Raw genomic sequence first — 25,204 nt, 5'->3', positions numbered from 1 at the left:
CGTCAAAAGTATTTATTTTCTTCAAAACAGCGATCCGTGTTGGCGGCATTGTGCTTCGTTTACTAGTTTAGGGGAGCGTCAACGAGTAGCTGTTTTTCAGTCGGAATGAACATTTTAGAAATTAAAATTATGAATGAAAATTAGTTTCTCCATATCAAATTAGTATTCTATTTGAATTAAAAACATTTTTGTTTGCAGTTGGTGAAAAAGTCTCATACGAAAATTGTTTACGAAGACAATTTTATATTATAATGAAAAAAATCAGCAACAATTTTGGAATTGTATAGTCATATGGTTGAATGTGAAAATTTTCATTCAAATTTCAAAATTTAGAAACCGGCTTCGTGTCTTTTAATCTGATAGAGATTACACTAACGAGTTTGGGACACAAATTATGGCCCTAATTTGAAGTCGCCACCAGACGTCGACACCATCGTGAATTACCAATTTACCACTATCTGACATATCGTGATGTCGATGATGAACTTTTACAGCAGAGGGATAGTGAAATATGCGATGACGGTACCCTTAGAAAAATCCTCGGTCGAAAACTACTACATTTGGTAATGCAAAATTAGTAGAATGTACAAATTTTTTGTACATATTGTCAACAAACCCGCATTCCTACCAGAGATTAGTATATTTTACTCGATAACATTAGTAAGCTTGGATATTGTCATATCTGAAAATTGGTGAGAAAAGCGCGTATTAACCATTTTCATTGTTCCCATAAGGCAATACGGAGGTATAATAAGGATATAATTCTGATACGTGAATTTTCGGCGAGAAAATGTAGCCGATATTGGGCTTCCGAATCATGGTTCTGCTTGACATATGTGTTTATTAGTACGGTCGAAAATGACTATAGATTGGTAGTATTTACCAAAAAATTCGTTATATTTACTAATTATTTCTCTCAGTGTAGGTTGAGTCAAGGCGCCTAGAAGTATATACTAAGGTGGGCCAACTTGCTAAAACCACTCTTCAGCCATCTTGGAAGTCTACTGTGTTTTGTTTGTAAACAAAACACAATACGCTATTGCCGAAGCTCGCTCGTGATCAGTCTGTCTCTTTCACGCTACAAGCAAATAATTCCCCTTCTACTTTCTTCCGTGCTGTTTCCATATACCGCTCCCCTAACCAACTTAGTGACGAAACGGCCTCACCTAGTACCATAGACCCGTCTTGGGTTGAGTGAGATAGCGATAATCGTGCCATACACCTGATTACGGTTAGTGATCCCCGATTTTTGACATTAATAGTTCATCAGCTAATCGAATACTTTTCAGCAGTTTGTTATTCGTTACGATTAATCGCCTCAAATAATCGATTAATCGATTAATCGTCACACTGAGAGAAATAATTAGTTAGGCTAATATTACTAATTTGCTAGAAAGACATCTGGAATCAAAAAAGTTTTCATAACTCCTGAAAATCAATTATTATCCTTTACGCTCCCCTAAACTCGTCAACGAAGCTCAACTCGCGTTGACGGCATTGAGCTTCATTTACGAGTTTAGGGGAGCGTCAAGGATAATGACTGATTTTCAGGATAAAACTGCAGCAACCGTACGTTTTTTTCCCATGAGCTTGGATTGATTAATCGATGTAAATTATTCGTTCGCTTCGATTATTGGTTGCGCAGTATTCGTTCGATTTATAATCGATTTCTGTATGAAGTATTCGATTAATCGATTAATCGAACGATTATCGGGGATCACTAATTACGGTTTGTGGAGCGGGGGTTGTTTGTTTTGTTATTGCTAGGATACGCTATTTTTGCATCTTCACATGCGAAAGTAGTGTACGTGAGAATGAAATTCTACAAAATCTTCCCTTCTTTTTCACATAAATTCGCGAAAGCCGAACATAGTAGGCATCGGTCGAATAAGCGTCGTAGCAGTTTGTAGAGAGCCGCCGGCAGCGTTCTGATGCTGTTTGTAAACAATACCGACAGCAATTTCAATATGGCTGAAAGTACATTTCATATGATTGTTTCACCTGATATATATAGAGGCGCCTTGGCCAAAACTGTCCAAAATTATCAGCCGATGGAAAGTCTGCAGTCTGCGAAAGCTCTTAGTGTATGAGCGCTGCAAAATTGAAACTCGTTGCCCGTTGTCGCCGTTACCACAGCTACCGCTTTTTCACTCCTGCCACTTCTGCCGCTGCTGTCGCTAAAGGCTAGTACAATCAGGGGTATGACTAAAACGTCAAATCCCTCATATTGCCAATGTACCCAATATTGCCGCGGTTTACTGACATTTTGGTTCTGACAATTACTGTTGTTTACAACACGGTCCGGTTATATAGTCAAATAGGGGCTAACTTTAAACTCCATGTTGGATCTGAACACCTCCATGTGAAACCGAAATATGAAAATCGCTTATGCAGTTAGAAATAAAGCAGCGCAATTTCCGCGATTTCAACGATTTCAATCCTCGCAAATGGTATGTTGGTAAACAAATGACGCCATATTGATTTTGACTTTGGGTAGCCTATATTCAATTGATGTCTAACCCCTGAGTACAATAGTTTTTTTTTTTTTTTTTTATATATCTGTATTATAGTGACTTTCAACACTTTTGGCTGGTTCGTCACTTTTTACTTCCAATTTTGGAAGAATGTTGGGAGTGAGAATTGAACTCGTGATCTTCAGCGTGAGAGGTATGGATGTTACCACTACGCCAGATCGGCTCCACAGTACAATAGTCTTAAGGCTGATTTAGACGATGCCAGTCAGCGCTCTAGTTGAAGTATCCAGTGAATAGAGAACAGACACTCTGTTCAGGTTAGAGGCCAATTACTTGTTCGATACTGGTACAAGTAACTTGAACAGATTGTCTGTTCTCTGTTCACTGGATACTTCAACTAGAGCGCTGACTGGCATCGTCTAAATCAGCCTTTAGCACATCAGCTCTGCTTCGCGGTTAGGAAAAGAATAATGTTTTCGGAAAGCAACAGCAAAATTTACTTCATTCAACTGATGTTAGAATCACAAAGGGGAGTGGTCTACAATTAAATTTTTTTACCATGATTCAAATTGTATGGCAATATGGCCTCCACATTTGCATGCATATGCCAGTTAGGCGCATTATATGCCAACCAAATTTTAGGGCATATGATGTTATATATACGCTTGTTATGCGATTTAATGTTTGCTGGGCTCTTACCACCCCCATCCCTCTAATGTTGCCCACGTGGTATGTGGACAGCCCGGACAGCCCCATATACTATCCAAAATATTGGGTATGATTCTCTGCATACGATTTGATGTATGGAAATTATAAATTTGGTACCTGCCTTCACCGCCCGCCAAGGGTTATCGACGAATCTGCGTCTGAATATCACTCTCACACGCACACTATCAAACTAACCCAAAATGACAGCTTTTTTCAAGTGCATTCAGACGACTCAGCAGCAGCAGTACCAAACGAAAGGATCTGTCAAATAAAACAACACAGTTTGGGACGGAAACGAAAAGGTCGCTCGATTCATCATTTATATATAAATAAGTGAAACGCATTAAAGATTCCACCACCGAAAACTAGCACCTGCCAGCAACCAAATTCTGAGGAAGTTTTGTCTTGACGAGAAAAACAAAGTGTCGCAGCAGAAGCTGGAAATGGGCGAAATGGTGAAACTTTGAGGATCAATTTGCGAAAAAAGAAAGATATTTCTGAGCGATGGGGAAAAAATGGCAAAGTGAATGACAAAGTAGGTTGGTAGAGGGGGCGTTCAGCTGAAGAAGATTCGAGGTGCCATAGAGGTGAATTTGCAAACGGCATAAAGTGAATGTGAAAATGAGTAGTCGACGATAGCAAAGAAGAAATCATCACATATTTTCGTTCGTCGCGTTATCTTGTTTACGTTCACGAGTGGGTGCCCCGAATAGACGGTGATTTGAGTGGAACACGATACGCGCGCGAGTGATGAACCAGCCAATTTTCACCAGCTATCTGCAAGGAACAGGACCAGAAGCGGCCCAGCAAATGCGTCAGTTCCAGCACCAATGCCGTATCTGCTGCAGCACGACGGGTTTGCGACGGTGCAGTCGCTGCCAGGTGGCCTACTACTGCTCGCAAGAGCATCAACGGCTGGACTGGAAGCTTCACAAACTCGAATGTCGCTCGATTCAACAGGCTCCACAAACGCAGGCAGCCACAAGTCAACAGTATGGCATATCCATCAGCCAGGGTATTTATCATACTAATCCAACTGCGAGTGATTCGGCGACAATGGTATTCCAACAGCCGACGTCACTCGAGATTGGCACTGGTGTTGCTGCTGCTACTATTGCTACGAATGGCGTACGTGAAGAAATTTTGTCAACAAACGGAGCGCTACACACCAATACTAGCGCGATGGCAATAGGAGACAGCATTGACACGGTGGGTTTGAGTTTTTTCATGATTATATTAATGCTTTGTTCATAGCTCTCGTTCAATGGTTCAAAAAATAAAAACAGTTTTTCTTAATAGTTCTTACAATATACACTAAGCAACTTAAGATAAAATAAACATAATTACTAAAGCTAAAAGCTTTCAGCATTGATATCATTTAGATACAGATTTTTGCTTCGATGTGTGTTTTTCAAGTGGAGCATTTGCTATAACTTCGCGGAGCACCATAAGAAAACCCCTGATCTAACAGATTAGCCAGCCCGCAGGCAGTTTTCAATTGCTAAACTTTGAATGCAAATTTTTACATGATTTTTTAAAATTTTTATTTATATACTTGAGTCCAGTCTTTCTTACCCTAACTTAACCAATTTTCTATGAAAGGGCCTGGCCGGGTAAGGGAGTAAAAAGTGCTCCCAAACCAAATCACTAGCTGTATGGCAAATATTGTAAAGGATATTAAATAAGAAATTTTGGCGGTTTATTTGAACGTAGGCTCTATAGTGAAAAACGTACTTTTTCGTTTATTTCACGCCATCCTCAATAGATCCGAGATAAAAATTTGAAAAAAATACTGAATGTGCATCTTACCACGGTGTATCAAAAAAAAATTTCATCAAAAATTTTTGTACTGAAAAAATATTGAAATTCTGAAAAAAAAAATTTTTGGGGTTTTGAAATTCAGTACTACTCTAATTCATATTTAAATGTGCTCCTACGGCTTTTCTAGATTGATAAATATCTTCAAGCTGTTTTTTTTTCAAATATCTAATAATAAAAATAAAATAATAAAAAAAATACACAGTACAAAAAAATGTTATAGATTTTCTGGCATTTCGAAATTTTGAAAACAAAAATATAACTTTCAGACCACAAATCCGATTTGTTTTTTTTTATTTTAATCTTACAATTGAAAACCACGAATACAACAAAATAATCGATTTCAAGAAAATAAAAATAATAATGCAGACGATGAAAAAAACTATTTTTGTGTCACACAATGCTCTTAAAAATTCAGGAAAAATTACGCCACATGTAGAAAAAAGACATATACGAACGCATTTAAATAAAAATTTGAGCAGAAGTGGGTCTTAAAGTTATATTTTCTTTTCAAAATTTCGAAGTTCCAGAAAATCTTTAACATTTTTTTGTACTGTGTATTTTTTTTAATTATTTTATTTTTATTATTAGATATTTGAAAAAAAGCAGCTTGAAGATATTCATCAATCTAGAAAAGCCGTAAGAGCACATTTAAATATGAATTAGAGTAGTACTGAATCTCTAATCCCAAAAATTTTTTTTTCAGGATTTAAATATTTTTCTAGTACTAAAATTTTTTATAATTTTTCTTGATACACCGTGGTAAGCTGCACATTCAGTATTTTTTTCAAATTTTTATCTCGGATCTATTGAGGATGGCGTGAAATAAACGAAAAAGTACGTTTTTCACTATAGATCCTACGTCAAACCACATAGGGGTTCAAATAAACCGCCAAAATTACTTATTTAATATCCTTCACAATATTTGCCATACAGCTAGTGATTTGGTTTAGGGGCACTTTTTACTCCCTTACCTAACCACTCTTTGGAAATATAAAAAAAATATTTTTTGATACCGCACAACACTGAAAAAAAATCTGAAAAAAATCACACATATCTAGAAAAGTCGTAGAAACACATTTAAATATTAATTAGAGTAGTACTTCAGTGATTCAGTGATTTTAGTTTTGAAGAGTTTGTGTCAGATGGTTTTCAAAAGCCACAATTGTCCACGAGTTCAGGAAAGGTGATAGGTAAAAGTTAATAAGATGATTTCGGATACGGGCATATGATAATTGAACTAATTCGTTCGGATCAAATGGACGGTGTTAAGTCAGACCGGAAAATGTTACATTTTTATGATTTCAAGAAAAAAGAACCAGAAGTTAGTGTTCTGCAATTTTCGTAGCTTTTTCAAAGCTTTTTTTTTGGTATTGTTTTCTGGTTACGTAACTCGAGCCCTGTTTTCAAATTGTATCAGTCTGTATTTATGCAGAAGAAATATTCAGCAAAGGTTTTTAATTTTTTTTACAAATCATATATTTACTATTCTCCACCATCATAGAGTAGTATTCCTCACCAGAATCTTCGAATTCGAACTCATTCCACATTTCTTCATTGCATTCGGTAGTGCACTCTGAAATAGTACATTTCGCGGTCACTCGTACTGAAGACTAGCATTTTTCACTGCTAATGATATTTGAACAAGTTCAGTCAGCGTCAACCAAGTTAATTTTTTTAATATTATTAAAATATGTACCTTCTATATAAACGGACAACCATGGAATTCGATGAAGGGTAAAATCAGTTTTGTATGATTCTTAACACATAATCATACTCAACATGAAAACACCGGAATTCGGAAATTATAATTTTTCTCGCCTTTATCTGCAAAACACAGTTTTGAATTTGACAGGAACCTGGCCGGAACGAAGCTTGATATTTTTTTTTCATTCTGGGATAACTCTGAATTTGGGTTTGGTTTGGAACATTTATCGTCTATTGAGAGACAATTTTAAATCTAAATTTATTGAATCTGTTTCCTTTCCTAAATAATGTTGCTATTCAAGTATCTTCAATCTTTGTGCTCGCTAAATATTCTCACAAGCGTGAACATGATCCGCGAAACTATATCTAGATGAGATACCAGTGGAAGAAAGCATGTTGACGGAGACATTCACATTTTCCATGCGGATAAATCACTGTATGACGGTGTTTATAGACAATTTTTGCATGAACAAAATATATATTTTTTTTAATTTGAGGACGCACGTCATCGAAATTGACAACAAAAACACAGGCCAATGTTATATTGTGGTTTTTATAAGAAACAGTAGGACAGACCATCCGAAATGTAAAGGAATAAAAAGTATAGCTTAAAAATTATATTTTCATGTTTCTGATTTTATGTTATTCTATATACGAGTAATTCCAAATGAAATCGACAAATGACAAAACATGAGTATTTTTGATTCGAATGAAAGTGTGTATTCCGTTTGGGTTAGAGGAAATACGAGTTTTCCACAGCAATTGGGAATTTTTTGACTCAAGCGTAACTTTTGAAAAGGGCGTATCGATTTTAGTAAGAGAAATCTTTGATAATTTATATCTCAAAAACTATGAGTCGTACCGAAATAGTGTCTTAGAAAGAGTGATAGAGTATTGATGGTTGAATATAAACAAATGTACACTGAGAAAAATAATTAGTACTCTTTTTTTTATTTACAAAATAAAAATCCAATGTGCAATATCCAGAATACATATTTTTTATTTTTTTTTTATTTTTTCATACAAAACAGAAGTCAGCAAATTAAAAAATTGGGCCCAAGGTGGTAAAACTATTTTTGACAAACTTTGTGGAACATCGAATTTTTAGGAATTTTCGAAACTTCGAATTTTTGTATGTTAACAATAATTTTTAGCCACAAATTATGAATCCTGATGTGATTTAAAACAAAAAAAGGTTATTATCAATCTCCTTCTAAATGTAGCCATTCTCGAAATATTTAAAAAATATTTCTAATTTATTGTCATTTGGAATTGCTGATACCCTAGATATATATATATATATATATATATATATATATATATATATATATATATATATATATATATATATATATATATATATAATATTTTCCATAAATTTTTGTTAAAATTTCTATTGAATATGAACGATAAATGTGTCACCTATATATGTGTGACGGGATTAAGTTTAGCTCTTTTATAAAAATGTTAAATTTGAAGATTTTTGTTACTATTGTTGGATCTATCTTGAATGAATGCTTACCACACTGAGAGAAATAATTAGTAAATATAACGAATTTTTTGGTAAATATTACCCATCTATAGTCATTTTCGACCGTACTAATAAACACATATGTCAAGCTGAACCATGATTCGGAATCCCAATATCGGCTACATTTTCTCGTCGAAAATGCACGTATCAGAATTATATCCTTATTATACCTCCGTATTGCCTTATGGGAACAATGAAAATGGTTAGTACGCGCTTTTCTCACCAGTTTTCAGATATGACAATATCCAAGCTTACTAATGTTATCGAGTAAAATATACTAATCTCTGGTAGGGATGCGGGTTTGTTGACAATATGTACAAAAAATTTGTACATTCTACTAATTTTGCATTATCAAATGTATCTGGTAGTTTTCGACCGAGGATTTTTCTAAGTGAAAGTCTCTAAATAACCCACTTTGCAATTCTCTCTTTTACACCCCACAGGCGCAGAAAGTACAACTACAACTGCAGCAACCAACACCACAACAACATTTGTCGTCGTCGTTGCCGCATGCTTCTGGTGCCAGCACCGTCGTAGACGTCGAGGACGAGTTGCTGCTGAGCGAGAACGCAGTCTCAAAATTGTTTGCAAGCGATTCACTCGCAGCCGTCGAAGAGCTGCTGGACTTAGACCAAATTGATGTGGATCATATCCTGAACGAGAACAACTTTCTCAATAATATAAACAATCTGAACTTTTTGGACGAATCCCTTGCGGAAAGTGTCGACAACAACAATCTGAGTTACAGTGGCAGTGGTGATTCCATTGGTAATAATAACGGTGGATTAAGAATTGGACCCGGTGAGGTTGATCAGAATTCTCAAGTGCTGGTGTTAAGTGACGAAGAAGAAATGCAGCTGAAACAGGCGCCAATCGCGGTGGTCACACCGCTGCAGCAACAAAATCACCTTATCGCGGACGGTGGCCCGGACAGTGGAAGCAACTCGCCGATTATGATCGGCAGCAGTGGCAGTAGTAATGCCAGCACGGATGAGAACGTCAGTGCGCTGCTGAATGCCAAGATCGACAATCTGCTCCAGTCGGCGGCCGTTAGTGGTGGCCAGCACTCAGAACACTCGCTGCTGGTTGATCTCGAGCAGGAGAGTCTGGAGGAGGCTTGCCACAATCTGATACGGGATATGAACGAGTACGGAGTGTGCGTGTTGGACAATTTTCTCGGACAGGAAAGAGGCTTGAAGGTGCTCCAGGAAGTGACCGGCATGTATTCGTCGGGAGTGTTTAGGGTGAGTGGCGATTGTTTTTTTTTTGTGATTGAAAATAACAAACGCTGATTAGTTTGGCACGAGCTCGCAGTGCATTTACTTTCGTTGAGAGCATGAAATTTTGCTTTAGGTCAAGTAGCGATAAATACGAGCAATCTGCTTATTAACAATTCATAAATTTTCGGAGTCCCGCGACATGCGATTTTGTTACGCTCAAAGCTTTTGCTATTCTCATCTTTCACCTTGAGCTGATCTCAGGTTCACTGTCCTTAAGGGTCCGATGGATGGGGCAAATTTGGGGAGGAAGTAATACAAGGTCAAGTGCGTATTACCATGCATAACGGGTTTCGCGTCAACTAGACCAGAGGTAGGCGCACCCTTTCAGAGCTCATTGAAACACTGGGTGTGATGTTATTAGCTATGTAGGCATTCTTTCACCTTTTTAAATTTGTCTAGACTGCCTTCTGGAAATTGCCAGTTTTATTTTATAAATAAACTATCTGACCCGGCAAACATTGTTCTGCCTTATAATTTATTTCTAGAGAATATCTTGGTTGGTAAAAACAACGAATATATTTCAAGGAAGTTTGTAATGTTATCGTTCAGATCTGTAAAATTGATCTAAATTATGGTTTTCACTGCGAAACATACATATGCGTATACATACTTTGAAAGTTGAAACTAAAACTACAGAGATGTATTGAGTGTAAAACACACATTCAAATACTTGAGTTTTCAATATTTTTTGGATAAGTATTTTTTTTATCGCTGATTCAAGTAGTTGATTTTTTGGAATATTTAAGGTTCACTTTCCGTATAGTGTTTGTGTGCATGTATAAATGGTTCACTGTCATAAAAATACAACTGTTGATGTTCATGAACCCAAACCCATCTGTGAATTACTTTTACGAATTGTATTATTCTCAACCGTAAATAAATATATAAATGGAAGAGTGCTTTCCTTTGTTCACACTAGCAGATGACGGAAAACATTTTGAACTTTTTGGTCCTAATTTAAATCGGTGATAACATCATTTTTCCTAATTTCGCAGATTAGCTTTCCTAATTTCAATACTCAAATTGTTCTAACAATGAATTGGTCCAAATAGTAGAATTGACAATGATGTATGTTGTAAACATGTTAAATGAGTAGAAATCAATAATCGAATGAATCACAGTAGTATTGGGTCGGTTAGTTTTTCGTTTTTTCTTTTTTTCTTGTTTTGGCGACAATCTTCAGGTCTATTCTTCTCTTCCTTCCATCTCTTTTCTTTTGTATTTTCCATTCCTATCTTTCGTTATCTTTTTCGAGGTTTTCCGTATGACTTGTAGCATCATGTGATGCGCGATCCGGGTTACATCCCATTGACGATTCCATTTTTGAGGATGTTACATTTTCAGTTTCTGAAAGTGTTCAAATTCTACAATATTTTGCCTATTTTTTGCAATAAATTTTGCAATTACGGTAGAATATGTTTATTATGACTCCGCTTATTATGACGTCCGTTTATGATGGCGTCTTTGTCAATTCCTTTCGATGTCATTATAAACGGGTTCCACTGTACCTACTGAAGATGTCATCGAATCCGTAAAATAGGGACTCAACTGAATTAACTCATTAAATATATTTTTCAACCAATATTCCTTCGGCTTTTGTTGATTGCAACAATTGATTGGTAGAATCACGAGTTAACACAGATTTCGATACAGTTTTTTTTGGGAAAAAACTCAGATAAAAAGAAATTTTGAGACCAAAAACTCAGATTTCATTATGGAAACCCTGTCGTAGGGTTGTCATTTTTTGTGTTTTGCAGGTTATGCTGGGAGAGGTTGTATTTTTGTTTGCTTTTTCTGTTTCCCTCATCTGTGCTAGTGAGATCTTCTTCTAAGGTATCCCACAGTTAACTCTTCCTCGTCGCGATTGGATGTCGATTGAAAAGTACGTGCAATAAATAATATCAACACAGGTTTTCCTTATCAGGATACCTCTACCGCGTGTTGTGACAGGTAGAACTTTCGAAATTTCGTTTCGTCGAGTGGCCGATAACTCGTGTTAACATAATCATATCACTTACCTTACCTTTCCCCTCTAGTTATTGCTTCCTTCATAATCGCTAGGGAACCACGCTATAGAGGCGACCCTTCTGGTCTTCGGGCGGTGAATATCATACTAACATTCCTTCCCTTCCTCCTGGTGACTGTAAGGACGTGGCCGGCGTCGTTATTGACTATTTCAAACTCGATTCATCGAAACTTGCACAATGAGAACGATTTGCTAATCCCAAGCGTCATTCAGTGTTTTCTTTGTGCAATTTCGCTGGTTCAGGTCAATCACGGAGAGCAAATACGAAATGTACAGTCTACCCCAGCTCAAGCTACTAATATTGTCCACTCGCTTCCATTCTACTTAGGCGTCGTGCACAAATTACGTAACGCGAGAAGGGGGGGGGGAGGTGTGTCGAGGTTGCGTTACTTACTGGGAGATGGTCTAAAATCCGGATTTTTAGCGTTACGTGATTTGTGCACGACGCCTAAGTAGAATGGAAGCGAGTGGACAATATTAGTAGCTTGAGCTGGGAAATGTTTTAAATCAAATGAAGCCCAGCTCCAGGAAACTCAAGCGAGAGTTTCTAACTATTAAACTATGATCTACCTTCTATCTTCAGCAATAAAATCCTTCAGCAAACAACAACAATGGGTGCGGATGATACAAAAATACACAAGCACCCTGCACCAAACGGTATGGAGATCGAGTTCAATCTTGGATTTGAAGCCGCCAACAAAATCGCACCAAGATTCTATTCACAACACATCACCAACCCTTTTTTTTATCCCATTTATTTATTTTAAGGCTCATTAGCATTTTAGCTGTAACAGAGCCGAATTTTAATCGTGTACAAGTCACATGGTTATCATATATCTATAATTAGCACATTACACAGTTGCCATTCACCAGTATTCCTTCTATACCATTACATATGGTACATTCACACAGTAGCCATTTAGGCGTAAGAGTATTCTCTCTGTTCTTCCATTATCCAGTTGGACCACCGGACAGCGGAGACAGTTGAATGATCATTGTTGAGTTATTTATAGAACACCAGCCCGATGTGTCTTGCAGAGCAGAGCAGTTGTATGGATGAATCGATCTTATTTCGACCGTGGATCGATCTCCATCACTGATGATTGTTGCGTGGACGTAGCTATTCTGTAACAACACAAAGATGGTCAATGAGGGTCCTGAGTTTTGCACCAACCCTTTGAGTGTTTTAAAAATTCTAGGAATGCTTCCAATTTTCATCAAACTTGATATTTCAACCACTAGGGAATTGTAATATTTAGCAAATAAAACAATTCTTAGGGAATTTCCGGTTCGATCCGATTGTGTTTAAAAAAATGCTTTATTGATTATTCAAAGTTATATTATCGTCTCAAAAATAGGCCCCTTCTGAAGCAACAAACTATTTCCAACGAACAATCCAATCTCGTTATGACGTTATGGCGTTATGAGGCTTTTACATAACGCGAAGGTAACACCGTTAGTTGACCGTTTGGCCCTCCGGAAGGAATTTCGAATGGACCAAATTAAAAAGTAAAAAAAAAGGAAGTTAACTTGTTCTTAATGATCCTGGACAGTAGTAACAACATGAAAAAATATTCAAACAAATGAAATATGTTCAGCGGGATGATTTAAAATAATAAATTCCCGAAATATATTTGCCGAGATGTATTTGACATCATCGCTTATCTCCTTGGTGGGAGGCCCCGGTCCAATCGTTGACGTCAATTAGGTCTTGGTACCCATTAACGACGTCGCGTATCGTAAACATATTCAGTTTGGTGTCTTCCGCCTTATATCTTTCTGTTTGAACATGCAGAACAATCGCTCTCAGACATCATTCCGCTACAATCAAAGGTTTTCGAATTAGGATTTTATGAATAAAAACAAGCGCATACGAAAGATTAGTTTTGAGTCGTAATGGTCCTTTGACCCGTGTCTCCTTCTATCTTCATTATTTTTTTTCAAATCGGATACGGCCCAGTTGAGTCGAGTTACTCTATTGGCAGAGTATCCTATTTATCAAGTATCCTTATCTTATCACGCTGCTGGAATTGAGCCGCTCCCATATAATGTTGTGTTTTGTTGCAAATTTTTCGCTGAATCCAGGTCGAACAAAGATAATAAACATTTTTATTTGGATCGTTCACATTTCTGATTATGCTTATATTTTTCCTTGCTTCAGGACGGTCAATTGGTTTCCAACAAAGGTGGAAAGAACTTACGGCACATTCGAGGGGACAAAATCACCTGGATCGGTGGGAAGGAGCCCGGATGTAGCAATATAGGTTATCTGATAAATCGGGTAAGGATGGCTCGCTGCATCTGTTCTTTTTTCCCACAAGATTGCGCTCTAAATCGTTGATTTATTCCTACGTTTCTTTTGCACCCCACTCATCCAGGTGGACGCAGTTATCTCGACCTGCAGACGAATGAAGAGCAATGGAAAGCTCGGTCGGTACAACATCAGGGAACGGACAAAGGTGAGTTTTCTGGAGGACGCAACCTATCGGCACTCGAGCCGCCACACAGTGCATGAGTTGAATCATTCTGATTAGGCGACCACTCGTCTGGGATTACACGGCAGGATGTTCAATCTAATCGGGGCGTTCGTGGTACGGGTCGCAAGTGCGTGATAAGGGCTTATTGAATATTTTGTTTTATTTTCCTAGCATTTGTTGTGGGCAGTCGGTGATATATGGCGGCTGATTTGATCGGTGAATTCCTGTTATTGGCAGTGCTTGACACAGTTTAGAACTACGCAAAAATCGAACGAAAATGAAGAAAAGCAAAAAAAATAAGTCAGCCTGCAAGTGTCGTCCCGGTTGTAATCGTCCACGTTTGGCAAAAAAAAAGTCCGATAACGATCGGATTTCACATCTAGGGAATCATGTAATCATTTGTTATGATTGCTCACCAAAAGTCGATCTGTCACACTTTTTTAGTAATTTTGTTTTTTTACCCCAAAATCACGTATCACTTCAATCGCTTACAGGTTAAGTTTTTTTTTGTTATTGTTATTGCTATTATTATTACACTGCGGTTTCGAGCAAAAGCCACTGCACATGTAAATATAAATATAGCCCGAAGCAGTGATTATAGCGCGCACCAGCGTTTAGCTGGTTGGCGTGGGTTTGAGAACCGCGCAATTTTGTTTGAGATTGTGATTCAGAATGGGGATCCCAATCGATTTGTATTTAATTTTTTGTTGCTGTTTTGTTGTCACGATCACAAAAAAATGACAAAGGAGAGAAACACGGGAATAACATTGTTTGAAGAATATTTGGGAATAGAAGTTTGTGACTGTGGAGAAAAGAGGCAATTACCGTGATGACGAGACTGAATGCAGATGATTGCCAAATTTAGGAAAAAAAAACAAAAACCGGTCCCAAACCGATCAATTTTCGGATTATCATTATCTGCGTGATCATTAGGCCAACAGGCCTAACACAGACAGACAGAGATTTGCAATTTGTGGACGGTTTTGGAGGATACATAATTAATTTATTTGTGTTTACATGTGTGACTTGAAAGAGCTCGCCAAACTGATGGTCGCTTTATACAATACACTTGGTACTTATCTCAGATAGAAAAATATCTTTCTATCTATCTGTCTATCTTTTTTGCTCGTTTGTCCATTTTAGTTATCTCGATTCATTGCGTTTTGCACACGCAGATTTGTGTGTCTCATCAATTCTTTTCCACATATTTCGAATTAGTTCTCGCTGGTTTTTTTTTCGTGAAATTGATCTTTTATCACAGAAAACATTCTGGATTGTTACAGGAATGTTGGCGTTTCTTTACGTAGAACATGATTGTATGATTCGAAATAAATTTCATCATTCCTTGAATCTCCTTGAACTTCAATACAAAATTGTTCTAGTAATCTTGTGAATTTTAATTTTTATCCCTGGAATGAGAATAAGCAAGTCTGTCGAGATACTCTACCATGGTTTCTCTCACCTCTCTCATCGAGTCTCACTCGTGGGTACTTGAATAACATAGGGCGCTAGAACGCTCAGCAGGCTAGTGCAATCACTTGATGTGTGACGTATTAAATAATACGGGAAGGGGTTAATTAGATCTTACAAATTTCTTACCTTTCTTACAAATTTTTATATTCCGAAAAGTTACAATAATATTCTGAGTTGTTAATCATCAATTCAGAGGTAATCCACGAACAAAATTCCTTTTGCATTAGTAATAGTTACAGGAGGGTTTTGTCCGAGACGTGACCGCATAGTTGACGTAGGATAACGTTGCCTCCTTCGGCACAAAAACAACATTGTTAGCTTCGTACCACTCTAACACGGTGGCGCGTAATGCCACGATGCCGTATTCCACCAAAACAGAGTGTTATCTACGAGAGACCGGAGGTAGGGCAGCAGGCGCTTCTGGAAGCTTTATATATTTGGCCGTTGATGGTGCCAGTCGTTATTTACGGCTTGCTGAATTTGCCGTACCCACAAATCGCCTGCCACACCAGGTACTTCTTGGCAAATTTGTCGACCTTCTTCTTCCGGAATATCTAGGTGCGACTTGCCAACAAAAAACCAGGCCAGGGATCTGCTTGGCGTCCGCTTTAACGTACATCTCGTCGTCCATTACGATGCATGTCGGCTGCACCAACCTTACGCGGTACAGATTCCTGGCGCGGAAACTTTGGCCACCGTATTCTATTTATTGGTTCGGCTAGGCGCCTTACTTACCTTGAAGACATGAAGTCCGACCCGCTTCCAGAAGAATTGACTTTCTTGAAGTAATCCATCAATCCTTTCTTGTCTTCACGGGGTCGGTCGTCTTCGCTTTTCTTCCGCTGCCAGCTCGTCGTCAAGGTCTCTTTGAACGATTTTACCGCACGGGACACGGTCGATTACCAACTATTTCCCGATCCACCGGTGGGATTGACCTGGATTTTCAATGATCGGACCCATAATTTGTTTGTCGAAGCACTTTTTGCGTGGAAGTCATCTCGATAACCACTTGACAAATTGTGACGAAATTCAGCACATGTAAACGTTATACTCTAAACTAGTTTTATCCAAAATTTCATCAATTTTTACCCATGCAATATAAAGTTGTAGTCAAAAAAAGGTTCATTTTTTTCCGAGTACAATCTTTATGATATACTAGCTGACCCGGCAAACTTCGTCCCGCACAAAATTTGTTTTTTGTTATCAATACCTTCAAACATTCACGTTTTCTTACTAAGCGCAAGTCCATGATTCCAATCGCAGAACTGTTTATTGATTGATCTTCTAATCGACTTTTTGGCTCCATTTGTCTGATTAGTTTTCGAGCTTTGCAGAAATTTGTTTTTCATTTGTATGACAGCCCAACCTAAGAGGAGGGGGAGGAGTGTCGAACCACCATAGAAACATTTATTGCATCCTAAAACCACCACATGCCAAATTTGGTTTCGTTTGCTTGATTAGTTCTCGAGTTATGCAGACATTTGTGTTTCATTTGTATGAGAGTCCCCCTTAGAGAGGGGGGAGGAGTATCTAACCACCATAGAATCATTTATTGCACCCTAAAACCTCCACATGCCTAATTTCGTTTAATTTGCTTGATTAATTCAGAAATTTGTTTAATTATTGCAGAAATTTGTGTTTCATTTCTATAGCAGAAACAAACAACCTCCCCCCCCTCGTTGAAGAGGGTGGTGGTGTGTCTAACCACAATAGAAACATTTATTGCACCCTAAAACCTTCATGTACCTAATTTGGTTTCATTTGCTTGATTAATTCTCGAGTAATGTAGAAATTTGTGTTTCTTTTGAATGGCAGCCGCCCATTAGAGAAGGGGGAGGGGTCTCGAACTATCATAAGAACCTTCCCCGACCTCCAAGTTTCAGTATATATATATATATATATATATATATATATATATATATATATATATATATATATATATATATATATATATATATATATATATATATATATATATATATAGATTCTGTATGGATAAAATAATAAAAGTATTAATTTTTAGCACATATTTTGGCATTTTGTTTTATTACATTAAATGTGCTTAAAAATAAAATGGTAGTTTTGTTCTTTATTGCAAAATATTAGACCCGTTTTTTTATTTTTTTCGTTAGGGTGACCATTGCCATTTTAGGGTGGTCCGAAAAATATTTTTTCCTACTTTTCCCCAAAAATGACTTCTTTTTTTTTATTCATAACTTTTGAATCACTGAACCGATTTAGATGATCGACGTATCAAATTGAAGCCAATCAGCCTTTTGTTAAAAAATATTGGACTTGTGACTGAGTAATAAGCGGTTGAAGTTGGACAATTCTCACGATGCGATCAATTTGTACCCCTAATATGTTCCCGAAATACGTAGTTCTACGTCAAAAATATTGTTGCTAACACCCTCTTGGTCGATTTATGGACTAATTCGCTTCGGAGTAGCAGTAATGAGCTTACACAAAAATTTACAGAACCATATTCCGTATTTCAGCTATAATTCCTGATGTTGATGTACGTTTTGGACGTATTTTCTAAGACTTGTACGGCTACATTTAAAGTCAGCAATTCAACTGTTTTAATCGAAGGTGAAGTTTTCTCATACACTTATAACAATTTCGCATTAAATGGGTTTTGTTGCTACACCTTCCGAAAATTATAATTTCATCACTGCATGATATTCATTATAATAATGACACTTCAACTTTTAACAGTTGCTTTTCTACGAATCTGATGAATGATCTACCAGATATGTATTTATGAGAAAGTAGTACCCTTTATTATTGAGATCAAATGACTAACCTCATGACTCAATGACTAAACAATACAATTAAAAACATTGTTTCAAGCTTTTGCAATTTATGCAAGTCGTTTCAATAATTAGGGATGCTCCATCTATATCTGTATATATGGCAAATTTAACGATTCCACGTTTTCAACATAATGAATTAAGCCGACAATCCTTAAATAGGAAAAATTAAAAAAATGGAGACAAAAATGTCTCTCTACTGATCTTACTTTGGGATTTTTTATCCTTCATTTGACGAATGTGAGTGTTCCAATGGCTTGCATTCCCAATCCCAGTAAGTACTTAATGTATATTTTCATAATATTAAGGATCGTTAGCATCACAATTCTAATAATAAAAAATCTCAAGGAAAGATCAGTAGAGAGTCATTTCAACGCTTAATTGCCCAATGTATTCCAGAAGAACAATGGTTTGGTTGACAGATTACTTCCAGCCGAGTAAAGAATGGTTTACCTCGTGCCCTTTGATTGGCGGTAGCAGAAGGCTCGTGATAAATCCGAGATATTTCCACCCGCAACCTTCGTTATGATGCGCCCCCGAGTCACACCTTCCTTCCAGCAAGCAGGAAGCATACCGACAGTGCTACAGACTACGTGACTAGCGGTGCGTTGAAAAGTACGACGAACACATGCTATCTAGAGGTTATGTTCGAGTTGAAGGTCCGATAACAGCATGGCGGTAGCAGCAGCAACCGATGTACTTCATTCTAGATATGCTCTGCCGAAACAACGACCGCTCTGAGCACGTGCGAATCGACACGTGTTTTGCTGTGAGCGGTGCCTCAACCCGCCGGCGCTCTCATTCATGTCTGCAGGAGGGAATTTGTTCTCATTCCCTCTCTCCCATCTTCTCACTGCCGAGAGATGGGGTGAATGGCAGAACACAAAAACCGCTAAAACCCGTACCTAGCCCGCGCTGATTTTATTTGGGAGACCTTGTCAAGTTCAACGGCGTCCTGTGTTTGATATGCCGCTATTCAATCGCTCTCAATCATTGTGGAGGATTTCCAAACCGTTCAACGCGCGTGCGTTCCGCATCTCGCTTCCGAGATTTTGTTGATAGTTTCCGAAAAACGGTATGCTTTGCGTCTTTTGGTGGGCACGCACCATGCATCAGAGCAATAACAATTTCAACACTAGCTTGCCAAGAGGCTGCTGTGTCGTGTCATTTCTCCAAAAATTTGTCCCTCCCACATTTTCGACAAATGCATGCAGCGGACTGCTGCACGTAAGCCACGCCATCATTCCAATCAACTCGAATGAGCTCGTTTGCGGGTTCCTAACCTACCATAATGTATCGTACTCTCCCTCCTGGTTATTGTGGTTTCATGGTTTCGGGTCTTGTTCATTTGCTTGCATTTTTGGAAATTTACCGGTAAGTAGCGGCACCGAAATCGTGTCTCAGCTTAGCGCTCATGAAAATTTTTTGGACGATCACTTGTATCGCTTAACGCGCAATTGTAAATGGCTGCTTTCTGAGAAAAACCACACGATTCGAAATTCCGAGAATACGGAAACCACATACAGTTGCTGAAATAGCCAAACAAATAAATCCATGACTAATGCTGCTCAAATCATCTACGTTCAAAATGCAATGGATACACAGGCTGCTGGAGATGACTGCATCATTTATGACTTTATGGCTGTGTCAACTAAACATAATAAAATAGCGTGCTACCTCCCTAGCTATGGCCCTGATTGCACGTGATCGTGTACACGTTGGCACCGGTCAGCTGGGGCTAGTGTGAGAGCATTATAAAATGAGTAACTCCACATAAATTGTTGGTCAAGGCGCAGTATGGATTTATTCGAGATTTTGAAGACTGACAATCATCAAAATTTATGATAATTGATTACAATAATAACCGAAGGTTTTTCGGCAAAATGCGAAACAGTAGATGGTTAAGGTTTTCATCACTTTTAATACAGGTAAACCTGTTTGTGTGTGAGATATAGGAACCACACAAAAATGTACAAAACGGGCCTTATTCCCGTATACAGTTCACGGTGAAAACGAAATGAAATGTATCCGCGATGACAACGGTACAGTGTCGTCATCTGGATACGAAGGCAGTTTTAAATTGCTAACATTTCATTGTAAATTTCTTCTTGACGTTATTTATCTACTTGAAGCCAGTTTTTCTTTCCCTAACTTAACCTAATTTCTATAAACTTTTCGATATTCCCACTAAAACATATTATTATAATATAAAATTATCTCCAGATACAATTATTGTGAGATATAATCTTGCCACATGAAGAAACAAAGTTTTCCATTAACAAGTTCATTTTCACCATAATTTCTATTTGAAAAATTTTCATTCTGCCTGAAAACCCGTCATTATCTTTGTTGCTTCACTAACTCGTAAAACGAAGTTCAATGACGTGCCGTTCATTTCGTCTTCACCGTGAAGTATACACGGGAATAAGGTCCAACTTCACGAGTAGCTTTAAAAAAAGTTTTCGCTACTCAATTTGGAAAAAAACCCTATGCGGTCGATATGGACCACGTAAAAAAGTTTCCCTCGAAAAACTGCACTGCGAACACTGCTTGCATTCTTTTTATTTTCCTGCTGTGCGTATGCCGCTTTTAAGGTTGCGCATCGGAACATGCTGTGCTTTTTGCTGCATGTCGGAAATTGTTGCTATTAGAAATCATGTCATGCACAACTTATTGTATTTGATGGAAGGATGGGAGTGATTTGAGCAGTTTCAGATATGGTTGCAAACTTGCTCTTTCTACATTGCCAGTTGCGAATAAACTACGATTAACACTTTGGGATAAATCTCATCGTAATGGTGCAGAAACGTGAAAGCGTGGAACGTGGACGTGAATTATTATTAGAATTTTCGAAATCTTAGAAATCGTCTTCGCAAGACTAGGAACGATTTTTCAAATGCAGGAACGAGTTACGAAAAACTTAAAGAGGCGCAATACAACTCTTTGAATGTACAATGTTTTCGTGACTGAAGCCTGTTCCAGTTAGAATTGGGTCGCATAAAGTAGGGCATTTCTTAGCATAACGTACAAAAAAGAGAAGGGAGTCATTTTGTAGATGTTTTAATAAACTTTAAGAGACAAAACAAGAACATTATTCGCAAGGATGAGTATACGAACTTTTCGTGTGATACACCCCATCATTTTCTACACAGTACTGCTGGCAACCGTATTTGCTATCTTATTTCACCACTTTTCCATTCTAGCTGGGTTTTTTTATGGTTCTGCCACATTTCTTCAGTTTACAGATTTTTTTTCTCGCTTTTCGCGTTCAATTGTCAGTAACGTTTGAATGTGTTCTTCAATCATGATGAAATTTTCACTGCTGAATTGACGAATTTATGCAAAGCTGCATGTAACACCTACATAAGGGCTCAGAACTATAAAGTGATGATGTTTGTATTTCTAAAGGATGTGTCACATCAAATTGCATCACGAAAAAACGCTGTAGAAATTCGCCCAGTAGACCGATCCTTTTGAAAATTTTAGGCAGTTAAATAAAAACTATTAAACAACTTTTGGCATTTTCTTTTTATTCATACTTCGAGCCCAAGCCCGTATGCTCGCACCTTCCTCTTTACCCCGTCCATAAGGTTCTGTACAACGTCAGGTTGTAGTTTTTTTTTGAATAGAAATCCATTTTCTCTTGAAGTCCGCCTCCGATTTGACAACTTTTGGGTTCTTCCGGAGGGCCTGCTTCATAATCGCCCAATATTTCTCTATTGGGCGAAGCTCCGGCGCGTTGGGCGGGTTCATTTCCTTTGGCACGAAGGTGACCCCGTTGGCTTCGTACCACTCCAACACGTCCTTTGAATAGTGGCACGAAGCGAGATCTGGCCAGAAGATGGTCGGGCCCTCGTGCTGCTTCAATAGTGGTAGTAAGCGCTTCTGTAGGCACTCCTTAAGGTAAACCTGCCCGTTTACCGTGCCGGTCATCACGAAGGGGGCGCTCCGCTTTCCGCAAGAGCAGATCGCTTGCCACACCATGTACTTTCTGGCAAACTTGGATAGTTTCTGCTTGCGAATCTCCTCCGGAACGCTGAATTTGTCCTCTGCGGAGAAGAACAACAGGCCCGGCAGCTGACGAAAGTCCGCTTTGACGTAGGTTTCGTCGTTCATTACCAGGCAATGCGGCTTCGTCAGCATTTCGGTGTACAGCTTTCGGGCTCGCGTCTTCCCAACCATGTTTTGCCTTTCGTCGCGGTTAGGAGCCTTCTGAACCTTGTATGTACGCAGGCCCTCCCGCTGCTTGGTCCGCTGGACGAATGAACTTGACAAATTCAGCTTATTGGCGACATCCCGGACCGAACTTCTCGGATCACGTCTAAACTGCTTAACTACGCGCTTGTGATCTTTTTCACTGACGGAGCATCCATTTTTGCCGTTCTTCACCTTCCGGTCGATGGTTAGGTTCTCGAAGTATCGTTTTAGTACTCTGCTGACCGTGGATTGGACGATTCCCAGCATCTTACCAATGTCCCGATGTGACAACTCCGGATTCTCGAAATGAGTGCACAGGATTAATTCACGACGCTCTTTTTCGTTCGACGACATTTTTCCAAATTTACGAAAAATTGACAGTGAAGCATGGTCAACGTGATCTATACACTCTTATCTGATTATAAGCGAAAGCTGAAGATATAATTCCTAAAAATTAAATTTCTACAGCGTTTTTTCCGTGATGCAATTTGATGTGACACACCCTTTACGTGCTTAAAAACGAGATTCGGTCGTAATTATTTTCCTTAATATCTATTTAAACTCGTTTTTACCATTAAATGTCGTCAGTAAACGGTACGCAAGTTAGATCTTTGTATATTTACAATGGTTTTAACACGTGATTTGACCAAAGTCATAGATAATCTTCGCTACCAGGGAATCACCGCCGACATGTTCTTGTCATTCTTTCCAAGTGTGTCAAGTAACAATTCACCTTTGTCTGAAACCTACCTGCCTGAACAGTTTTCCGTATGACGATGTGAACGTACCCCGAATGGGCTTCTCGTTTATACCTCACGGGCGATGCGGACGATTTTTCGTTAGGATTGGAGATTCCTGCTCTGTTCCTGTTCAGATCCGAAGTCTGGGGTTCCTCAACACAGCATACTCGGACTCTTGCTGTTCGTTTTCTCCATTAACGACCTCTGCGCGGAGCCTTAATCTAAGAAGTTTGCTAGCGATCTAAAGTTTCTAGATTGCTACGCGCTTCAAATGGACATCGATTCAATGTTGGAATGCAAGGCGCCTAGAAATATATCCTAAGGTGGGCCAACTTGCTAAAAGCACTCTTCAGCCATCTTGGAAGTGCCGAAGCTCCTTCCTGATCAGTCTGTCACTTTCACGCTTCAAGCGAATAATTCCCCTTCTGCTTTCTTCCGTACTGTTTTCAAATTCCGCTCCTTTAACTTAGTGACGAAACGGCCTCACCTTAGGATATACTTCTAGGCGCCTTGTTGGAATGGTGCAGCTTAAATGGGATGGAAGCTAACGCAAACTAATGCTGTGTGAATTCTTTCAGTCGTTCTCGTATTCTGCTTTTTTTGGACTACTGAATGGGAAACACAATCTTGAAACGCTCAGCTCGGTTTTGTTCTTGTTTTTGAAAGACTTAACCCAAAGATCATTCGGAATGAAGGGAGGCGAGGGAATTAGTCCTTCCCGGGAAAAACCGCCATGTTACCGTAAGATTTATGTCCTAGTAGTAGGACTATAACAGACGGGCCACGATAGCCGTCCTGCGAGATACGGTGATCGGTGCAGGTACACGAGATCTTACAGAAAGAAATCGTCTCCGATAACTTTCTCAAGTTCTCTCTATTGGTATTTTGTTTACTGATGCTGTAATCTGAGTATACCATCAGCAAAATAAACCAAACAGGACTTGAGGCTCAATCGGACCTCATTTACTAGTGTCGCACAGCCGTCAAAATTTGAGTTTTTTGAAAACCGAAAAATCACCCAAATGTTAATGCCAAATGTCTTCAAATTGCATAAAACGTCGAGATCTACTGTCATCTCGAAAACTTTTTTTTTCAAAAATCGATACTCTGGTTTTTTCGGAATACGAAGCAAAACGTATGGTTTAGGGTGCCAATGAAAATCGTCATATCTATTTTTTATACTTTCTGTGAAATGTTGATTTGCACGATAAAATACCCTATGCAAAATATTAGCCAATTCGGACTTCATTTACTATTGTCTCAGATGTCGAAATTTAAGTTTTCTGAAAATCGAAAAATCACCCAAGAGCGGAGTAAAGGAAATCAGAGTTAAAAAAATTTATGCCAAATGTCCTAGATTTATCTCGATTTTTTTAATCAAAAATCTGACACTTTGTCGTTTTTTTTTGTTTTCCGAAGTCCCAGAGTGTTAATCTTTGACAAAAAAATCGAGGTGACAGTTGATATCGACGTTTCATGCAATTTGAAGACATTTGGCATTAATTTTTTTCCGAAAACTCCGGTCTCCTTTACTCCCGCCTTGGGTTATTTTTCCGTTTTCAAAAAACTCAAACTGTAACGGCTGTGCGACACTAGTAAATGAAGTCCTATTGAGCAGATGTTTTGAATGTGGTAGTTTTTCGTGGGAAGCAACAGTTTTATTCATGTTCCGTTTGGAAATTAGAGATGACCATTTAAATTGGTACTCTAGTAAACATTGCACGAATAAGTACAAGTTCATTTATATGTGCACATTCAGAAAAAAGTAACTATGACTAGACTATGACGTCAGTCATAGTGGCAAACCTTTTTTCACTCGTGCAAACAAATTGTAAACACACTAAATGAAACGGAACTATAAGTAGTGAAGTTATTGACTCTGAATGTCGATCATTTGTGAGAATGCAATAATCGCAACTTGAAAGACTTTGGTTTTTGGATTCATTTATTTCTACTGAAT

At 38.3% G+C, this 25,204-nt stretch overlaps 1 protein-coding gene across 1 annotated transcript in view; it reads left to right on the top strand.

Annotated features, from left to right (window-relative positions):
* The first annotated feature begins 3,406 nt into the window (after nt 1–3,406).
* Nucleotides 3,407–25,204, top strand: part of LOC129762611 (hypoxia-inducible factor prolyl hydroxylase) — a 29,427-nt gene continuing 7,629 nt past the window's right edge. Inside the window, exons 1-4 of the mRNA XM_055761046.1 lie at nt 3,407–4,391; nt 8,682–9,482; nt 13,706–13,825; nt 13,923–14,003. Coding sequence (XP_055617021.1) covers nt 3,933–4,391; nt 8,682–9,482; nt 13,706–13,825; nt 13,923–14,003 — 1,461 coding nt within the window. The 5' untranslated portion in view covers nt 3,407–3,932. The remainder of the gene's footprint in view (nt 4,392–8,681; nt 9,483–13,705; nt 13,826–13,922; nt 14,004–25,204) is intronic.

Source organism: Toxorhynchites rutilus, chromosome 1 (assembly GCF_029784135.1).
Source record: "Toxorhynchites rutilus septentrionalis strain SRP chromosome 1, ASM2978413v1, whole genome shotgun sequence".
In the NCBI taxonomy this organism is placed as follows: domain Eukaryota; kingdom Metazoa; phylum Arthropoda; class Insecta; order Diptera; family Culicidae; genus Toxorhynchites; species Toxorhynchites rutilus.
This window is presented reverse-complemented; position numbering and strand designations above follow the sequence as displayed.